The 12,848-nt window shown below is 51.4% G+C and overlaps 1 protein-coding gene across 1 annotated transcript; it reads left to right on the top strand.

Moving 5' to 3' along the window:
* The first annotated feature begins 2,797 nt into the window (after window positions 1–2,797).
* LOC148654320 (tripartite motif-containing protein 16-like protein) lies at window positions 2,798–12,247 on the top strand. The gene is made up of 4 exons (XM_088646407.1): window positions 2,798–2,953; window positions 9,962–10,024; window positions 10,858–10,997; window positions 11,611–12,247. Exons 1-4 carry the CDS (start codon window positions 2,914–2,916, stop codon window positions 12,034–12,036), a joined length of 669 nt encoding a protein of 222 aa, XP_088502533.1. The 5' UTR covers window positions 2,798–2,913; the 3' UTR covers window positions 12,037–12,247.
* Window positions 12,248–12,848: the final 601 nt, after the last annotated feature.

A 12,848-nucleotide genomic window follows, 5' to 3' on the forward strand; every position in this document is an offset into this window, starting at 1 on the left:
ACTGACTGGACACTCCAGTAAATGAACACTGCACTGAGAGAGAGAGGGGTTCATACACACACACTGACTGGACACTCCAGTACATTAACACTGCACTGAGAGAGGGGGTTAATACAGACACACTGACTGGACACTCCAGTACATTAACACTGCACTGAGAGAGAGAGGGGTTAATACAGACACACTGACTGGACACTCCAGTACATGAACACTGCACTGAGAGAGAGGGGGGTTAATACACACACACTGACTGGACACTCCAGTACATTAACACTGCACTGAGAGAGAGGGGTTAATACAGACACACTGACTGGACACTCCAGTACATTAACACTGCACTGAGAGAGAGAGGGGTTAATACACACACACTGACTGGACACTCCAGTACATTAACACTGCACTGAGAGAGAGAGGGGTTAATACAGACACACTGACTGGACACTCCAGTACATTAACACTGCACTGAGAGAGAGAGGGGTTCATACAGACACACTGACTGGACACTCCAGTACATGAACACTGCACTGAGAGAGAGAGGGGTTAATACACACACACTGACTGGACACTCCAGTACATTAACACTGCACTGAGAGAGAGAGGGGTTCATACAGACACACTGACTGGACACTCCAGTACATTAACACTGCACTGAGAGAGAGAGGGGTTCATACACACACACTGACTGGACACTCCAGTACATGAACACTGCACTGAGAGAGAGAGGGGTTAATACACACACACTGACTGGACACTCCAGTACATTAACACTGCACTGAGAGAGAGGGGTTCATACAGACACACTGACTGGACACTCCAGTACATGAACACTGCACTGAGAGAGAGAGGGGTTCATACAGACACACTGACTGGACACTCCAGTACATGAACACTGCACTGAGAGAGAGAGGGGTTAATACAGACACACTGACTGGACACTCCAGTACATTAACACTGCACTGAGAGAGAGAGGGGTTCATACAGACACACTGACTGGACACTCCAGTACATTAACACTGCACTGAGAGAGAGAGAGGGGTTCATACAGACACACTGACTGGACACTCCAGTACATTAACACTGCACTGAGAGAGAGAGGGGTTAATACAGACACACTGACTGGACACTCCAGTACATTAACACTGCACTGAGAGAGAGAGGGGTTCATACATAGGTGGCTTTTATATTGTTCATATTTCTAACGACTGCGGGTTAATTTATTTTCCAGTACATGTAGATTGTTGTAAACATATTTCATGAAAGAGAACCGGCAGCACAGCGGACACTGACAGGGATGATGGAGGAGACGAGGGGCTCGCTGGAATGTAAACTTTATTTAGGTTTCAGGGGAGGTCGCTGAGGCCTCTTTGTCATCAGCACAAGAGCTGAGATATGATCTACAGTAAACAGCATGAAGGAATGTGGGGAGAGAGAGAGAGAAGGAAAGTGGAGGGGGAGAGAGAAACAGGAAAAGCCAGTCCAGTCCAGCCTGGAGAGCTGTCAGTGTCAGTGGAGTCTGATTATAATCCCAGTTCATAACTAATCCAGCTCCCAGTCCAGTCAGTCCAGTCCAGCCTGGAGAGCTGTCAGTGTCAGTGGAGTCTGATTATAATCCCAGTTCATAACTAATCCAGCTCCCAGTCCAGTCAGTCCAGTCCAGCCTGGAGAGCTGTCAGTGTCAGTGGAGTCTGATTATAATCCCAGTGAAGAACTAATCCAGCTCCCAGTCCAGTCAGTCCAGTCCAGACTGGAGAGTCTCAGACTGCTCTGTCAGTGTCAGTGGAGTCTGATTCTAATCCCAGTTCATAACTAATCCAGCTCCCAGTCCAGTCAGTCCAGTCCAGCCTGGAGAGTCTCAGACTGCTCTGTCAGTGTCAGTGGAGTCTGATTATAATCCCAGTGAAGAACTAATCCAGCTCCCAGTCCAGTCAGTCCAGTCCAGCCTGGAGAGCTGTCAGTGTCAGTGGAGTCTGATTATAATCCCAGTTCATAACTAATCCAGCTCCCAGTCCAGTCAGCCCAGTCCAGCCTGGAGAGTCTCAGACTGCTCTGTCAGTGTCAGTGGAGTCTGATTATAATCCCAGTGAAGAACTAATCCAGCTCCCAGTCCAGTCAGTCCAGTCCAGCCTGGAGAGTCTCAGCCTGCTCTGTCAGTGTCAGTGGAGTCTGATTATAATCCCAGTTCATAATTTATCCAGCTCCCAGACCAGTCAGTCCAGTCCAGCCTGGAGAGCCTCAGACTGCTCTGTCAGTGTCAGTGGAGTCTGATTATAATCCCAGTTCATAACTCATCCAGCTCCCAGTCCAGTCAGTCCAGTCCAGCCTGGAGAGCCTCAGACTGCTCTGTCAGTGTCAGTGGAGTCTGATTATAATCCCAGTGAAGAACTAATCCAGCTCCCAGTGCAGTCAGTCCAGTCCAGCCTGGAGAGCCTCAGACTGCTCTGTCAGTGTCAGTGGAGTCTGATTATAATCCCAGTGAAGAACTAATCCAGCTCCCAGTGCAGTCAGTCCAGTCCAGCCTGGAGAGTCTCAGACTGCTCTGTCAGTGTCAGTGGAGTCTGATTAGAATCCCAGTGAAGAACTAATCCAGCTCCCAGTCCGGTCGGTCCAGTCCAGTGCAGGAGAGTCTGCAGTGTCTCATCACTGCTAATGACAATGACACTGACTCAGGCTGTCATCCCCAGCCCCTCCCACCCCTCTCTCACACACAATTTGTATCTGTCAGCCCTGTAAAAGACCCTTAGAAACCCCAGGATCTCAAGTGACAGAAATGCCACCCCCCACCCCCACCCCCCAGCCCTCGTCCCCCCCCACCCCTCTCCGGGGGAATAACTCCATCGATCCCAGAGCAGAGGGAGACTCCAGGGGACGGCGCAGGAGGTGAGACACAGAGACCTGCTCCGAGCACACGCCGTGATGGCCACACGCAACAAGGCGCCGGGCTCCAAGAAAGGAGGTAGGAGAGACACGCGTGTGGGTGACACGCGTGTGGGTGCTGTGTTTTGCCGGAGCACAGGCGTGGGGACAGCGCAGACCTGCCGGGTCCCAGCTCCTCTCCGCTGACGGCGGGCGGACATGGTCGTCATGCGCTGGGGGTACTGTGGCCTGACCTGCTCTGACCACAGCGCTACAGACATAGTGTGTGTTTGTGAGTGTCTGTGTGTGTGATTGTGAGTGTGTGTTTGTGTCTGTGTGTGTGATTGTGAGTGTGTATGTGTGTGAGTGTGAGTGTGTATGTGTATGTGTGTGAGTGTCTGTGTTTGTGTGTGTGTGTCTGTGTTTGTGAGTGTATGTGAGTGTGTGAGTGTCTGTGTGTGTGTGAGTGTGTGTGTGTGTGCTTTGATCTGGAAGGGATCAGTAAGTGAAAGTCAAGTCTGGGTGGGCTCTGGGTGTTACGTGATCACAGGTCCAGACAGACCTCGTCCTGCTTCAAAGCCTTTTCAAAGCCAGAACTGATCTGAAACACGTCGGACTGGCACGGTTCCCTGGACACTGCCCATCACAGGGACACGGGGGGGAGAGAGGGGAGCTGGCAGGGAGAGGAGGGGTAGAGAAGGAGGAAGATTGGAAGTAGAGAGGAAGAGTCTGGAGGAGAGAGATGGAGAGACAGTGAGAGAATCAGAGAGTCTTGCTTTGGCAACACTGATTGTACCCAACAGTCATGCTAATGAAGCACCTTGAATTGAATTGAATTGAGAGGAGAGTCTAGAGAGAGAGAGGGAGAGACAGTGAGGGAACTCAGTTGAACTGGCAGCCCAGTATGTGATCTCCTGTCCCAGCCTGAGGAACAGTGAGTCTGTCTCCCAATAATAATAATACAGTGTGTGATCTCCTGTCCCAGCCTGAGGAACAGACAGTGAGCCTGTCTCTCAATAATAATAATACAGTGTGTGATCTCCTGTCCCAGCCCGAGGAACAGACAGTGAGCCTGTCTCTCAATAATAGTAATACAGTGTGTGATCTCCTGTCCCAGCCTGAGGAACAGACAGTGAGCCTGTCTCTCAATAATAATAATACAGTGTGTGATCTCCTGTCCCAGCCCGAGGAACAGACAGTGAGCCTGTCTCTCAATAATAATAATACAGTGTGTGATCTCCTGTCCCAGCCTGAGGAACAGACAGTGAGCCTGTCTCTCAATAATAGTAATACAGTGTGTGATCTCCTGTCCCAGCCTGAGGAACAGACAGTGAGCCTGTCTCTCAATAATAATAATACAGTGTGTGATCTCCTGTCCCAGCCTGAGGAACAGACAGTGAGCCTGTCTCTCAATAATAATAATACAGTGTGATCTCCTGTCCCAGCCTGAGGTACAGTGAGCCTGTCTCCCAATAATGCTCAATATGTTTACAGTATATGTAAATATTTTATGATGTGTCTCTGTTGTAAATGTCTGTAACATGTCTGTAGATTTTATTTTACTTCTATTTTTTGTTTTGTTCCATGTTAATTTTATTATTTTTATTTGCTTTGGCAACACTGATTGTACCCATCAGTCATGCTCATAAAGCACCTGGAATTGAATCGAACTGATTCAGAGAGGAGAGTCTAGAGAGAGAGATGGACAGGCTGATAGAGAATCAGAGAGAGTCTAGAGAGAGATGGACAGACTGAGAGAGAATCAGAGAGAGTCTAGAGAGAGATGGACAGACTGAGAGAGAATCAGAGAGAGTCTAGAGAGAGATGGACAGACTGAGAGAGAATCAGAGAGAGTCTAGAGAGAGATGGACAGACTGAGAGAGAATCAGAGAGAGAGTCTAGAGAGAGATGGACAGACTGAGAGAGAATCAGAGAGAGTCTAGAGAGAGATGGACAGACTGAGAGAGAATCAGAGAGAGAGTCTAGAGAGAGATGGACAGACAGTGAGTATCCCTGCTGAGACTCCTCTGCTGCCTTTTATGTTGTCTAGAGTCACATGGGAGTCAGAGCCTATCCTGGGAAAAGGCAGGGTACACCCTGGACAGGACGCCAGTCCATCACAGGAGACACACACACTCACACACCCTGGACAGGACACCAGTCCATCACAGGAGACACACACTCACACACCCTGGACAGGGCACCAGTCCATCACAGGACACACACACTCACACACCCTGGACAGGACACCAGTCCATCACAGGACACACACTCACACACCCTGGACAGGACACCAGTCCATCACAGGAGACACACACACTCACACACCCTGGACAGGACACCAGTCCATCACAGGACACACACACTCACACACCATGGACAGGACACCAGTCCATCACAGGACACACACACTCACACACCCTGGACAGGACACCAGTCCATCACAGGACACACACTCACACACCCTGGACAGGACACCAGTCCATCACAGGACACACACACTCACACACCCTGGACAGGACACCAGTCCATCACAGGAGACACACACTCACACACCCTGGACAGGATGCCAGTCCATCGCAGGACACACACACTCACACACCCTGGACAGGACACCAGTCCATCACAGGACACACACACACACACACACACACACACACACACACACACACACACACACACACACACACACACACACACAACCTGGACAGGACTTCAGTCCATCACAGGACACACACACACACACACACACACACACACACACACACACACACACACACACACACAATCACCAAGGCCTGTTCTCCTGGAAGCCAGTTGCTGTGGGAAACTCTTCCTCAGAGGAGCAGGGCAGGGTCTTGTGCAGATCCAGTTTTTATTGGGCCTCAGGCGGGGCGCCCTGCAGGGGGCTCCCCGCCCCCCTACCGGCTCAGAGAGACGTTCGTGTCCCAGCCTGAGTGCTTGTCCTGTCCTGAGATGTGTCAGTATTAATAATCTGTCCTTTGATGTGTAACTGAGGCTGTTCTGCTGGTCCTGTTGCCTGTGGTTCTTGAGGGCTCAGTATTGACAATATATTAGACGGTTCCTAATAAACTGGCCGCCTTACTAATCTGTATTCTCTGCGCCAGTGGAATCAGGTGTCAGACTTCAACACTTCAGTGCTTTATGACATCCAATTAATTGGCGTTTATTGAGGAGCGCGAATGAGTGTATATTTAGTTAACATAACATGGTATTCCCCCTCTCTCTCCTTCTTTTCCAACGCCCTCTCCCCCTCTCCTCTCCTCCAGCCCTCTCTCTCCCTCTCGCTCCCTCTTAAAAGTTAATGAGGTGAGATGAGCTGTTTAAAATTCTCTGGCCAACCTCCCCCTTCGATCTGGGACCAAAACCAAATTTCACTCAAAATGTTTCTGCGTTTCAGTATCAGGCAACTGAGGCCACCTGTGCAGAGCTGAAAGACACAGACAGACAGACAGACAGACAGACAGACAGACAGAGTGGTGTACAGACACACACAGAGAGAAAGGACAGGCAGGCTGGTGTAGAGAGAGAGACACCCAGGCAGACACACAGAGAGACAGACAGACAGACAGACTGGTGTACAGACACACACAGAGAGAAAGGACAGGCGGACTGGTGTAGAGAGAGAGACACCCAGGCAGACACACAGAGAGACAGACAGACAGACCAGGGTACAGAAATACAGAGAGACAGACTGGTGTACAGACACACACACACAGATAGATAGACAGACTGGTGTACAGACACACACAGAGAGACAGACTGGTGTACAGACACACAGACAGACAGACTCAGAGCCCCCCAGCGGCCCACACCCACACCTCTCCTGCCCCTACATCGACGTCAGGCCTGGGGCTCGGCTTGGGTGACCTTCACCCAGACGCACAGTCCGGGCAGGAGCTCTGCTCTCTGCTCCCTGGTGCCGGCTGCGGTCTGCTCCCCCTCCGGTCGCCCCAGCCCCCAACATCCGCCACCAGAGAGAGAGTCCCCGATTCTCTCTCGCCTTGAGCTGTCTCTGTGTCTGTCTCCAGCCCGGTCCGAGTCGAAGTCAGTCCTACTGTCTGTCTCCAGCCTGGTCCAAATCGAATCCAGCCCTGGTGTCTCTCTGTCTGTCTCCGGCCCGGTCCGAGTCCTCCCAGAATCCTCTGCTCCGGTCGTTGACGTGACTCAGTCCCCCGTGTGCGTATGCGTGTGCGTGCGCACCTGCGTCCAGCGCCTCACCCTGAGGGGGGTGGGGTGGGGAGGGGGCGGACAGGACTCCCCTCGGGCAACAGATACGACTGGGAACCCCACCAGTCGCCCGTTACTGCCAAAACATCGAGGTCCCACTTCAACACTCCCATTAACAATTAGAAAAGAAGGGATCCCCCAGCCCCCCCCCCCCTCCACCCCTCCCCCCCTCCTCCCACGTCCTCCCTCTCCCTGGTGAATCCCCACACCCTCTCTCTCCCTCTCCCTGGTGAATCCCCACACCCTCTCTCTCCCCGCCTGTCTGAGCCGTGATGGATGAGCAGCAGTAAATCTGAAAGTCAGCAAGTTCGCATTCCAGCTGGCTTGAGGGAGGAAGAGGTGATGAGAGAGGAGCGATGGACTGAGACAGATGGACCTGAGAGAGAGAGAGAGAGAGAGGGGTCAATACACACACACTGACTGGACACTCCAGTACATTAACACTGCACTGAGAGAGAGAGAGGGGTTAATACAGACACACTGACTGGACACTCCAGTACATGAACACTGCACTGAGAGAGAGAGGCGTTCATACAGACACACTGACTGGACACTCCAGTACATTACACCTGCACTGAGAGAGAGGGGTTCATACAGACATACTGACTGGACACTCCAGTACATTAACACTGCACTGAGAGAGAGAGGGGTTAATACAGACACACTGACTGGACACTCCAGTACATTAACACTGTACTGAGAGAGGGGTTAATACACACACACTGACTGGACACTCCAGTACATTAACACTGCACTGAGAGAGAGGGGTTCATACAGACACACTGACTGGACACTCCAGTACATGAACACTGCACTGAGAGAGAGAGGGGTTCATACAGACACACTGACTGGACACTCCAGTACATGAAAACTGCACTGAGAGAGAGAGGGGTTAATACAGACACACTGACTGGACACTCCAGTACATTAACACTGCACTGAGAGAGAGAGGGGTTAATACAGACACACTGACTGGACACTCCAGTACATTAACACTGCACTGAGAGAGAGAGAGGGGTTAATACACACACACTGACTGGACACTCCAGTACATTAACACTGCACTGAGAGAGAGAGGGGTTCATACAGACACACTGACTGGACACTACTTATTCAGAGTGTGCAAAATCCATCAGAACCATCTGGCTCAGTTAGTGGTTAATTGGTCCCCCAAATCTTGTCCAGCTGTGTCTGTGTGGCTTCAACAACATGGCTGGGCAGCTTGTTCCCCACCCCCACCACTCTCTGTGTAGAGGCATGCCTCCATTTCTTAGTCTCAAATGTGCTTTCCTAGGAATACCTCCTGTGTCCTCTGGTTTGTGCTGCAGAACAGATATCTGTTTCAGGGCCTTTGCACATTTCAAGTGCTGGGATCAGGTCACCCTGTGACTAGAAGGTCTTAATCTGTCAGTGTGGGGCGTTCCTCCGGGTCCCATCATACCCCTGGTTCTGATGCTGGAGCTGGGCCGTCCAGTCTGTAGCGTGTCAACAAAGATCGCACACCCGGCCTCTCAAGAGCCTTGTGTGTGTGTGTGTGTGTGTGTGTGTGTGTGTGTGTGTGTGTGTGTGTGTGTGTGTGTGTGTCCTGTGATGGACTGGGGTCCTGTCCAGGGGGTGTGTGTGTCCTATGATGGACTGGTGTCCTGTCCAGGGTGTGTGTGTCCTGTGATGGACTGGTGTCCTGTCCAGGGTGTGTGTGTGTGTGTCCTGTGATGGACTGGCCTCCTGTCCAGGGTGTGTGTGTGTGTGTGTGTGTGTGTGTGTGTGTGTGTGTGTGTGTGTGTGTGTGTGTGTGTCCTATGATGGACTGGCGTCCTGTCCAGGGCGTACCCGCTGCTTGCTGGGATAGACCCTGACCCCCCCTTGACCCCGAGCTGGACGACGCCTCGAGCGAGCAGCTGGAGGGCGTGCTGTCGGATGGCGTCAACCGGGAAGCTCCCGAAGGCCACCAGTCCTCCCGGGACAGCTCGTCTCACGCCCCGGGGACGAGGGTCTCATCCCCATCGCCGATCACTACCCCCAGTACCGGGGGACGTCCAAGAGACCCTCCTGCGCCCCAATATATATATCCACCCACAGACGTGTTGGTCACGGCTTCAGCATCTGAGTCAGGCCCTGCACAATGCTCAGCAATGTGGGACCGGCCAGAGCTCACACCCGGTGTTGTGTTACTGATGGATTATCTCTGTCAGCAGGTGATCAGTTTATAGGCCTACAAACGCTGCTTCAAGCGTAGGCCCCCTCAAGAGAGATTCTGCGAATTGTCCACGAGTACAGTAAGGCGCACATATATACATGACGTGTGTGTGCTGGATATATGTGCCGTGTGTATTGACGTGTAAATATAGCAGGGCGGCATGTCAGAGGAGAAACCCGAATCTTTGTCATCATGTACTGGTTAATCTGTGGACAACACTTCTAGCGCTTACACACACACATCCTGTGTCATTCCTCCACTGCAGTTAACACTTCGCATATCAACACTGCACTGAGAGAGAGAGGGGTTCATACACACACACTGACTGGACACTCCAGTACATGAACACTGCACTGAGAGAGAGAGGGGTTCATACAGACACACTGACTGGACACTCCAGTACATGAACACTGCACTGAGAGAGAGAGGGGTTAATACAGACACACTGACTGGACACTCCAGTACATGAACACTGCACTGAGAGAGAGAGGGGTTAATACACACACACTGACTGGACACTCCAGTACATTAACACTGCACTGAGAGAGATGTTATAATTATTGACTATAAATATAGCAGATGTCTGTGCTCTTTAAGGTGTAGGTGTTTCTCTGCTCATCTGTTTATCTCATCTGTACACTTATGTCTCTGTTTATCTAGTGAAAGCACCAGTTTATGATCCTAATGCACCTGAACCTCAAACCAGAGAGGAACTCCTAAAATGTAAGGAAAATATTTTATTCATAAAAAAACTGAGAAACAGCAAATGGGATATGTGTGGCTCTAGGATCTATATCAATTTGTTTATCTCTAGGATCTACGATAGGTTCTGTATTAATCTGTGTGTGTGAAGTGTGTCTCTAGGGTGTATATTAGGGTCTGTATTAATCTGTATGTGAGGTGTGTTTCTAGGGTCTATATTAGGGTCTGTATTAATCTGTGTGTGTGAGGTGTGTCTCTAGGGTCTATATTAGGGTCTGTATTAATCTGTGTGTGTGAGGTGTGTCTCTAGGGTCTATATTAGGGTCTGTATTAATCTGTGTGTGTGAGGTGTGTCTCTGGGGTCTATATTAGGGTCTGTATTAATCTGTGTGTGTGAGGTGTGTCTCTAGGGTCGATATTAGGGTCTGTATTAATCTGTGTGTGTGAGGTGTGTCTCTAGGGTCTATATTAGGGTCTGTATTAATCTGTGTGTGTGAGGTGTGTCTCTGGGGTCTATATTAGGGTCTGTATTAATCTGTGTGTGTGAGGTGTGTCTCTAGGGTCTATATTAGGGTCTGTATTAATCTGTGTGTGTGAGGTGTGTCTCTAGGGTCTATATTAGGGTCTGTATTAATCTGTATGTGTGTGAGGTGTGCCTCTAGGGTCTATATTAGGGTCTGTATTAATCTGTGTGTGTGAGGTGTGTCTCTAGGGTCTATATTAGGGTCTGTATTAATCTCTGTGTGTGTGAGGTTTGTCTCTAGGTTGGATATTAGGGTCTGTATCAATCTGTGTGAGTTTTCTTCTGCCCAACCATTTTCCTTTGTCACCTATTTTATTGCTCTTGCCCTCAGATTTTATTCCACTGACCCTAGATGACAGGACAGCCCAGAAGTACCTGTGGATTTCAGAAGAATCACGTCGAGTTTCCCGTCGCACAGAAGAGACCTGCCCGTATCGGGAGTTGCCTGAGAGATTTGAGCACTGTCCACAGGTGACTTTATCATTGCCCATCAGAGCACACTACTTTCTGTTGAATTAACAGAAGTGCAGTGTTAATGTACTGGAGTGTCCAGTCAGTGTGTCTGTATGAACCCCTCTCTCTCTCAGTGCAGTGTTAATGTACTGGAGTGTCCAGTCAGTGTGTCTGTATTAACCCCTCTCTCTCTCAGTGCAGTGTTCATGTACTGGAGTGTCCAGTCAGTGTGTGTATTAACCCCTCTCTCTCTCAGTGCAGTGTTCATGTACTGGAGTGTCCAGTCAGTGTGTCTGTATGAACCCCTCTCTCTCTCAGTGCAGTGTTCATGTACTGGAGTGTCCAGTCAGTGTGTCTGTATTAACCCCTCTCTCTCAGTGCAGTGTTAATGTACTGGAGTGTCCAGTCAGTGTGTCTGTATGAACCCCTCTCTCTCTCAGTGCAGTGTTCATGTACTGGAGTGTCCAGTCAGTGTGTCTGTATGAACCCCTCTCTCTCAGTGCAGTGTTAATGTACTGGAGTGTCCAGTCAGTGTGTGTGTATTAACCTCTCTCTCTCTCAGTGCAGTGTTAATGTACTGGAGTGTCCAGTCAGTGTGTCTGTATGAACCCCTCTCCCTCCTGCTGTCCAGGTTCTGTGCCGGGAGGGTCTCTCCGGCCTGCGGTGTTACTGGGAGGTGGAGTGGTCCGGCTGGGTGGTCCTGGGGGTGACGTACCAGGCGATCGGCAGGAAGGGCGAGAACGGCGCCTGCGGGCTGGGCGAGAACCGGCACTCCTGGGGTCTGGGCTGGGCCGGGTCCGAGTACCAGGCCTGGCACGACGCCGAGCACTGCGACATCTCCGGCAGCCCCTGCAGCCACGTGCTGGGGCTGTACCTGGACCAGCCCGCCGGGGTGCTGTCCTTCTACTGCCTGAGGGGCGGCGACGGAGAGCAGGAGGGGGGCGAGGCCGAGACGAGGGCCGTGCTGCTGCACAAGTTCAAGACCCCCTTCACCGACCCCCTGTACCCCATCTTCTGGGTGGGGCGCAACTCCCACTGCCTGATTCGGCGCATCTAGGCTCCGAGCAGGGGGCCGGGCGGGGGGAGGAGGAGGAGGAGGGAGGAGAGGAAGAGCTCCGGGCTGCGCCAGTCGGATTTGACCCCTCTCCGTCCTCGTCATCCTCTCCCCAGTCTTCGTCGCCCCCACCCCCGCCTCTATGATTTTGACTGGCGTGTCCTCGCAGTAATTATGATTCGGAATCATTAAAGAGTTTGCTCCTTGGATGGTCCTCTGCCTTCCTGTCGTCGTGCTGTGACTCAAGAGTGTGACCCTCCCCCCTCCATTCCCCACCCCGCCTCTCCCACCCGCGACTCTGCGAAATAAAGCCCTGGACCCCCCTGTCTGTGTGTGTCCATCCACTGCCCGGCGGTCTGTTGTCCGGCCGCGCCTGTTCGAACAGGTCATAGGTCACCCACACAGAACAGGATTCTGATCTCCCTGCTGGAGACAGTCGCGTCCGTGGGACAGCCAGTACCGGTGACATCGCTGTGGATATGTGGCGCCATCTAGTCACTGACACTGAAACTGCGGCTCTGTCTGAGGCCGTGTGCCAGTCGTGTGTTTCGACGCGTTTGCTAGGACTACAGATGCCAAACGAAACCCTGACGCCTTTCTCTAATGAGCTTACCACACAGCCAGGAAATCATTCATTTAAAATTTCTACATTTTTCTCGATGGCTTTATGTGGGGCCCTAATTGTCTTCCTAAGGTGAAGTCAACGCTTCTTCAATACTAAAGGTTGAAAGGGCATCTTTACACAGAGGGTGGTGGGGGTGGGGAACAAGCTTCCCAGCCAGGTTGTTGATGACGCCGATACTCTGGCTTCTCTC

This window comes from Lepisosteus platostomus, chromosome 9 (genome assembly GCF_059453375.1).
Source record: "Lepisosteus platostomus isolate fLepPlt1 chromosome 9, fLepPlt1.hap1, whole genome shotgun sequence".
NCBI lineage: Eukaryota > Metazoa > Chordata > Actinopteri > Semionotiformes > Lepisosteidae > Lepisosteus > Lepisosteus platostomus.

Excerpts from the sequence above, each read along its gene's own strand:
- LOC148654320 (XM_088646407.1), top strand. The coding sequence starts at position 2,914 with ATGGCCACACGCAACAAGGCGCCGGGCTCCAAGAAAGGAG. Across the intron at positions 2,954-9,961 it reads GCCGGGCTCCAAGAAAGGAG|TGAAAGCACCAGTTTATGAT; the intron begins GTAGGAGAGACA and ends CTGTTTATCTAG. Across the intron at positions 10,998-11,610 it reads GATTTGAGCACTGTCCACAG|GTTCTGTGCCGGGAGGGTCT; the intron begins GTGACTTTATCA and ends CCTGCTGTCCAG.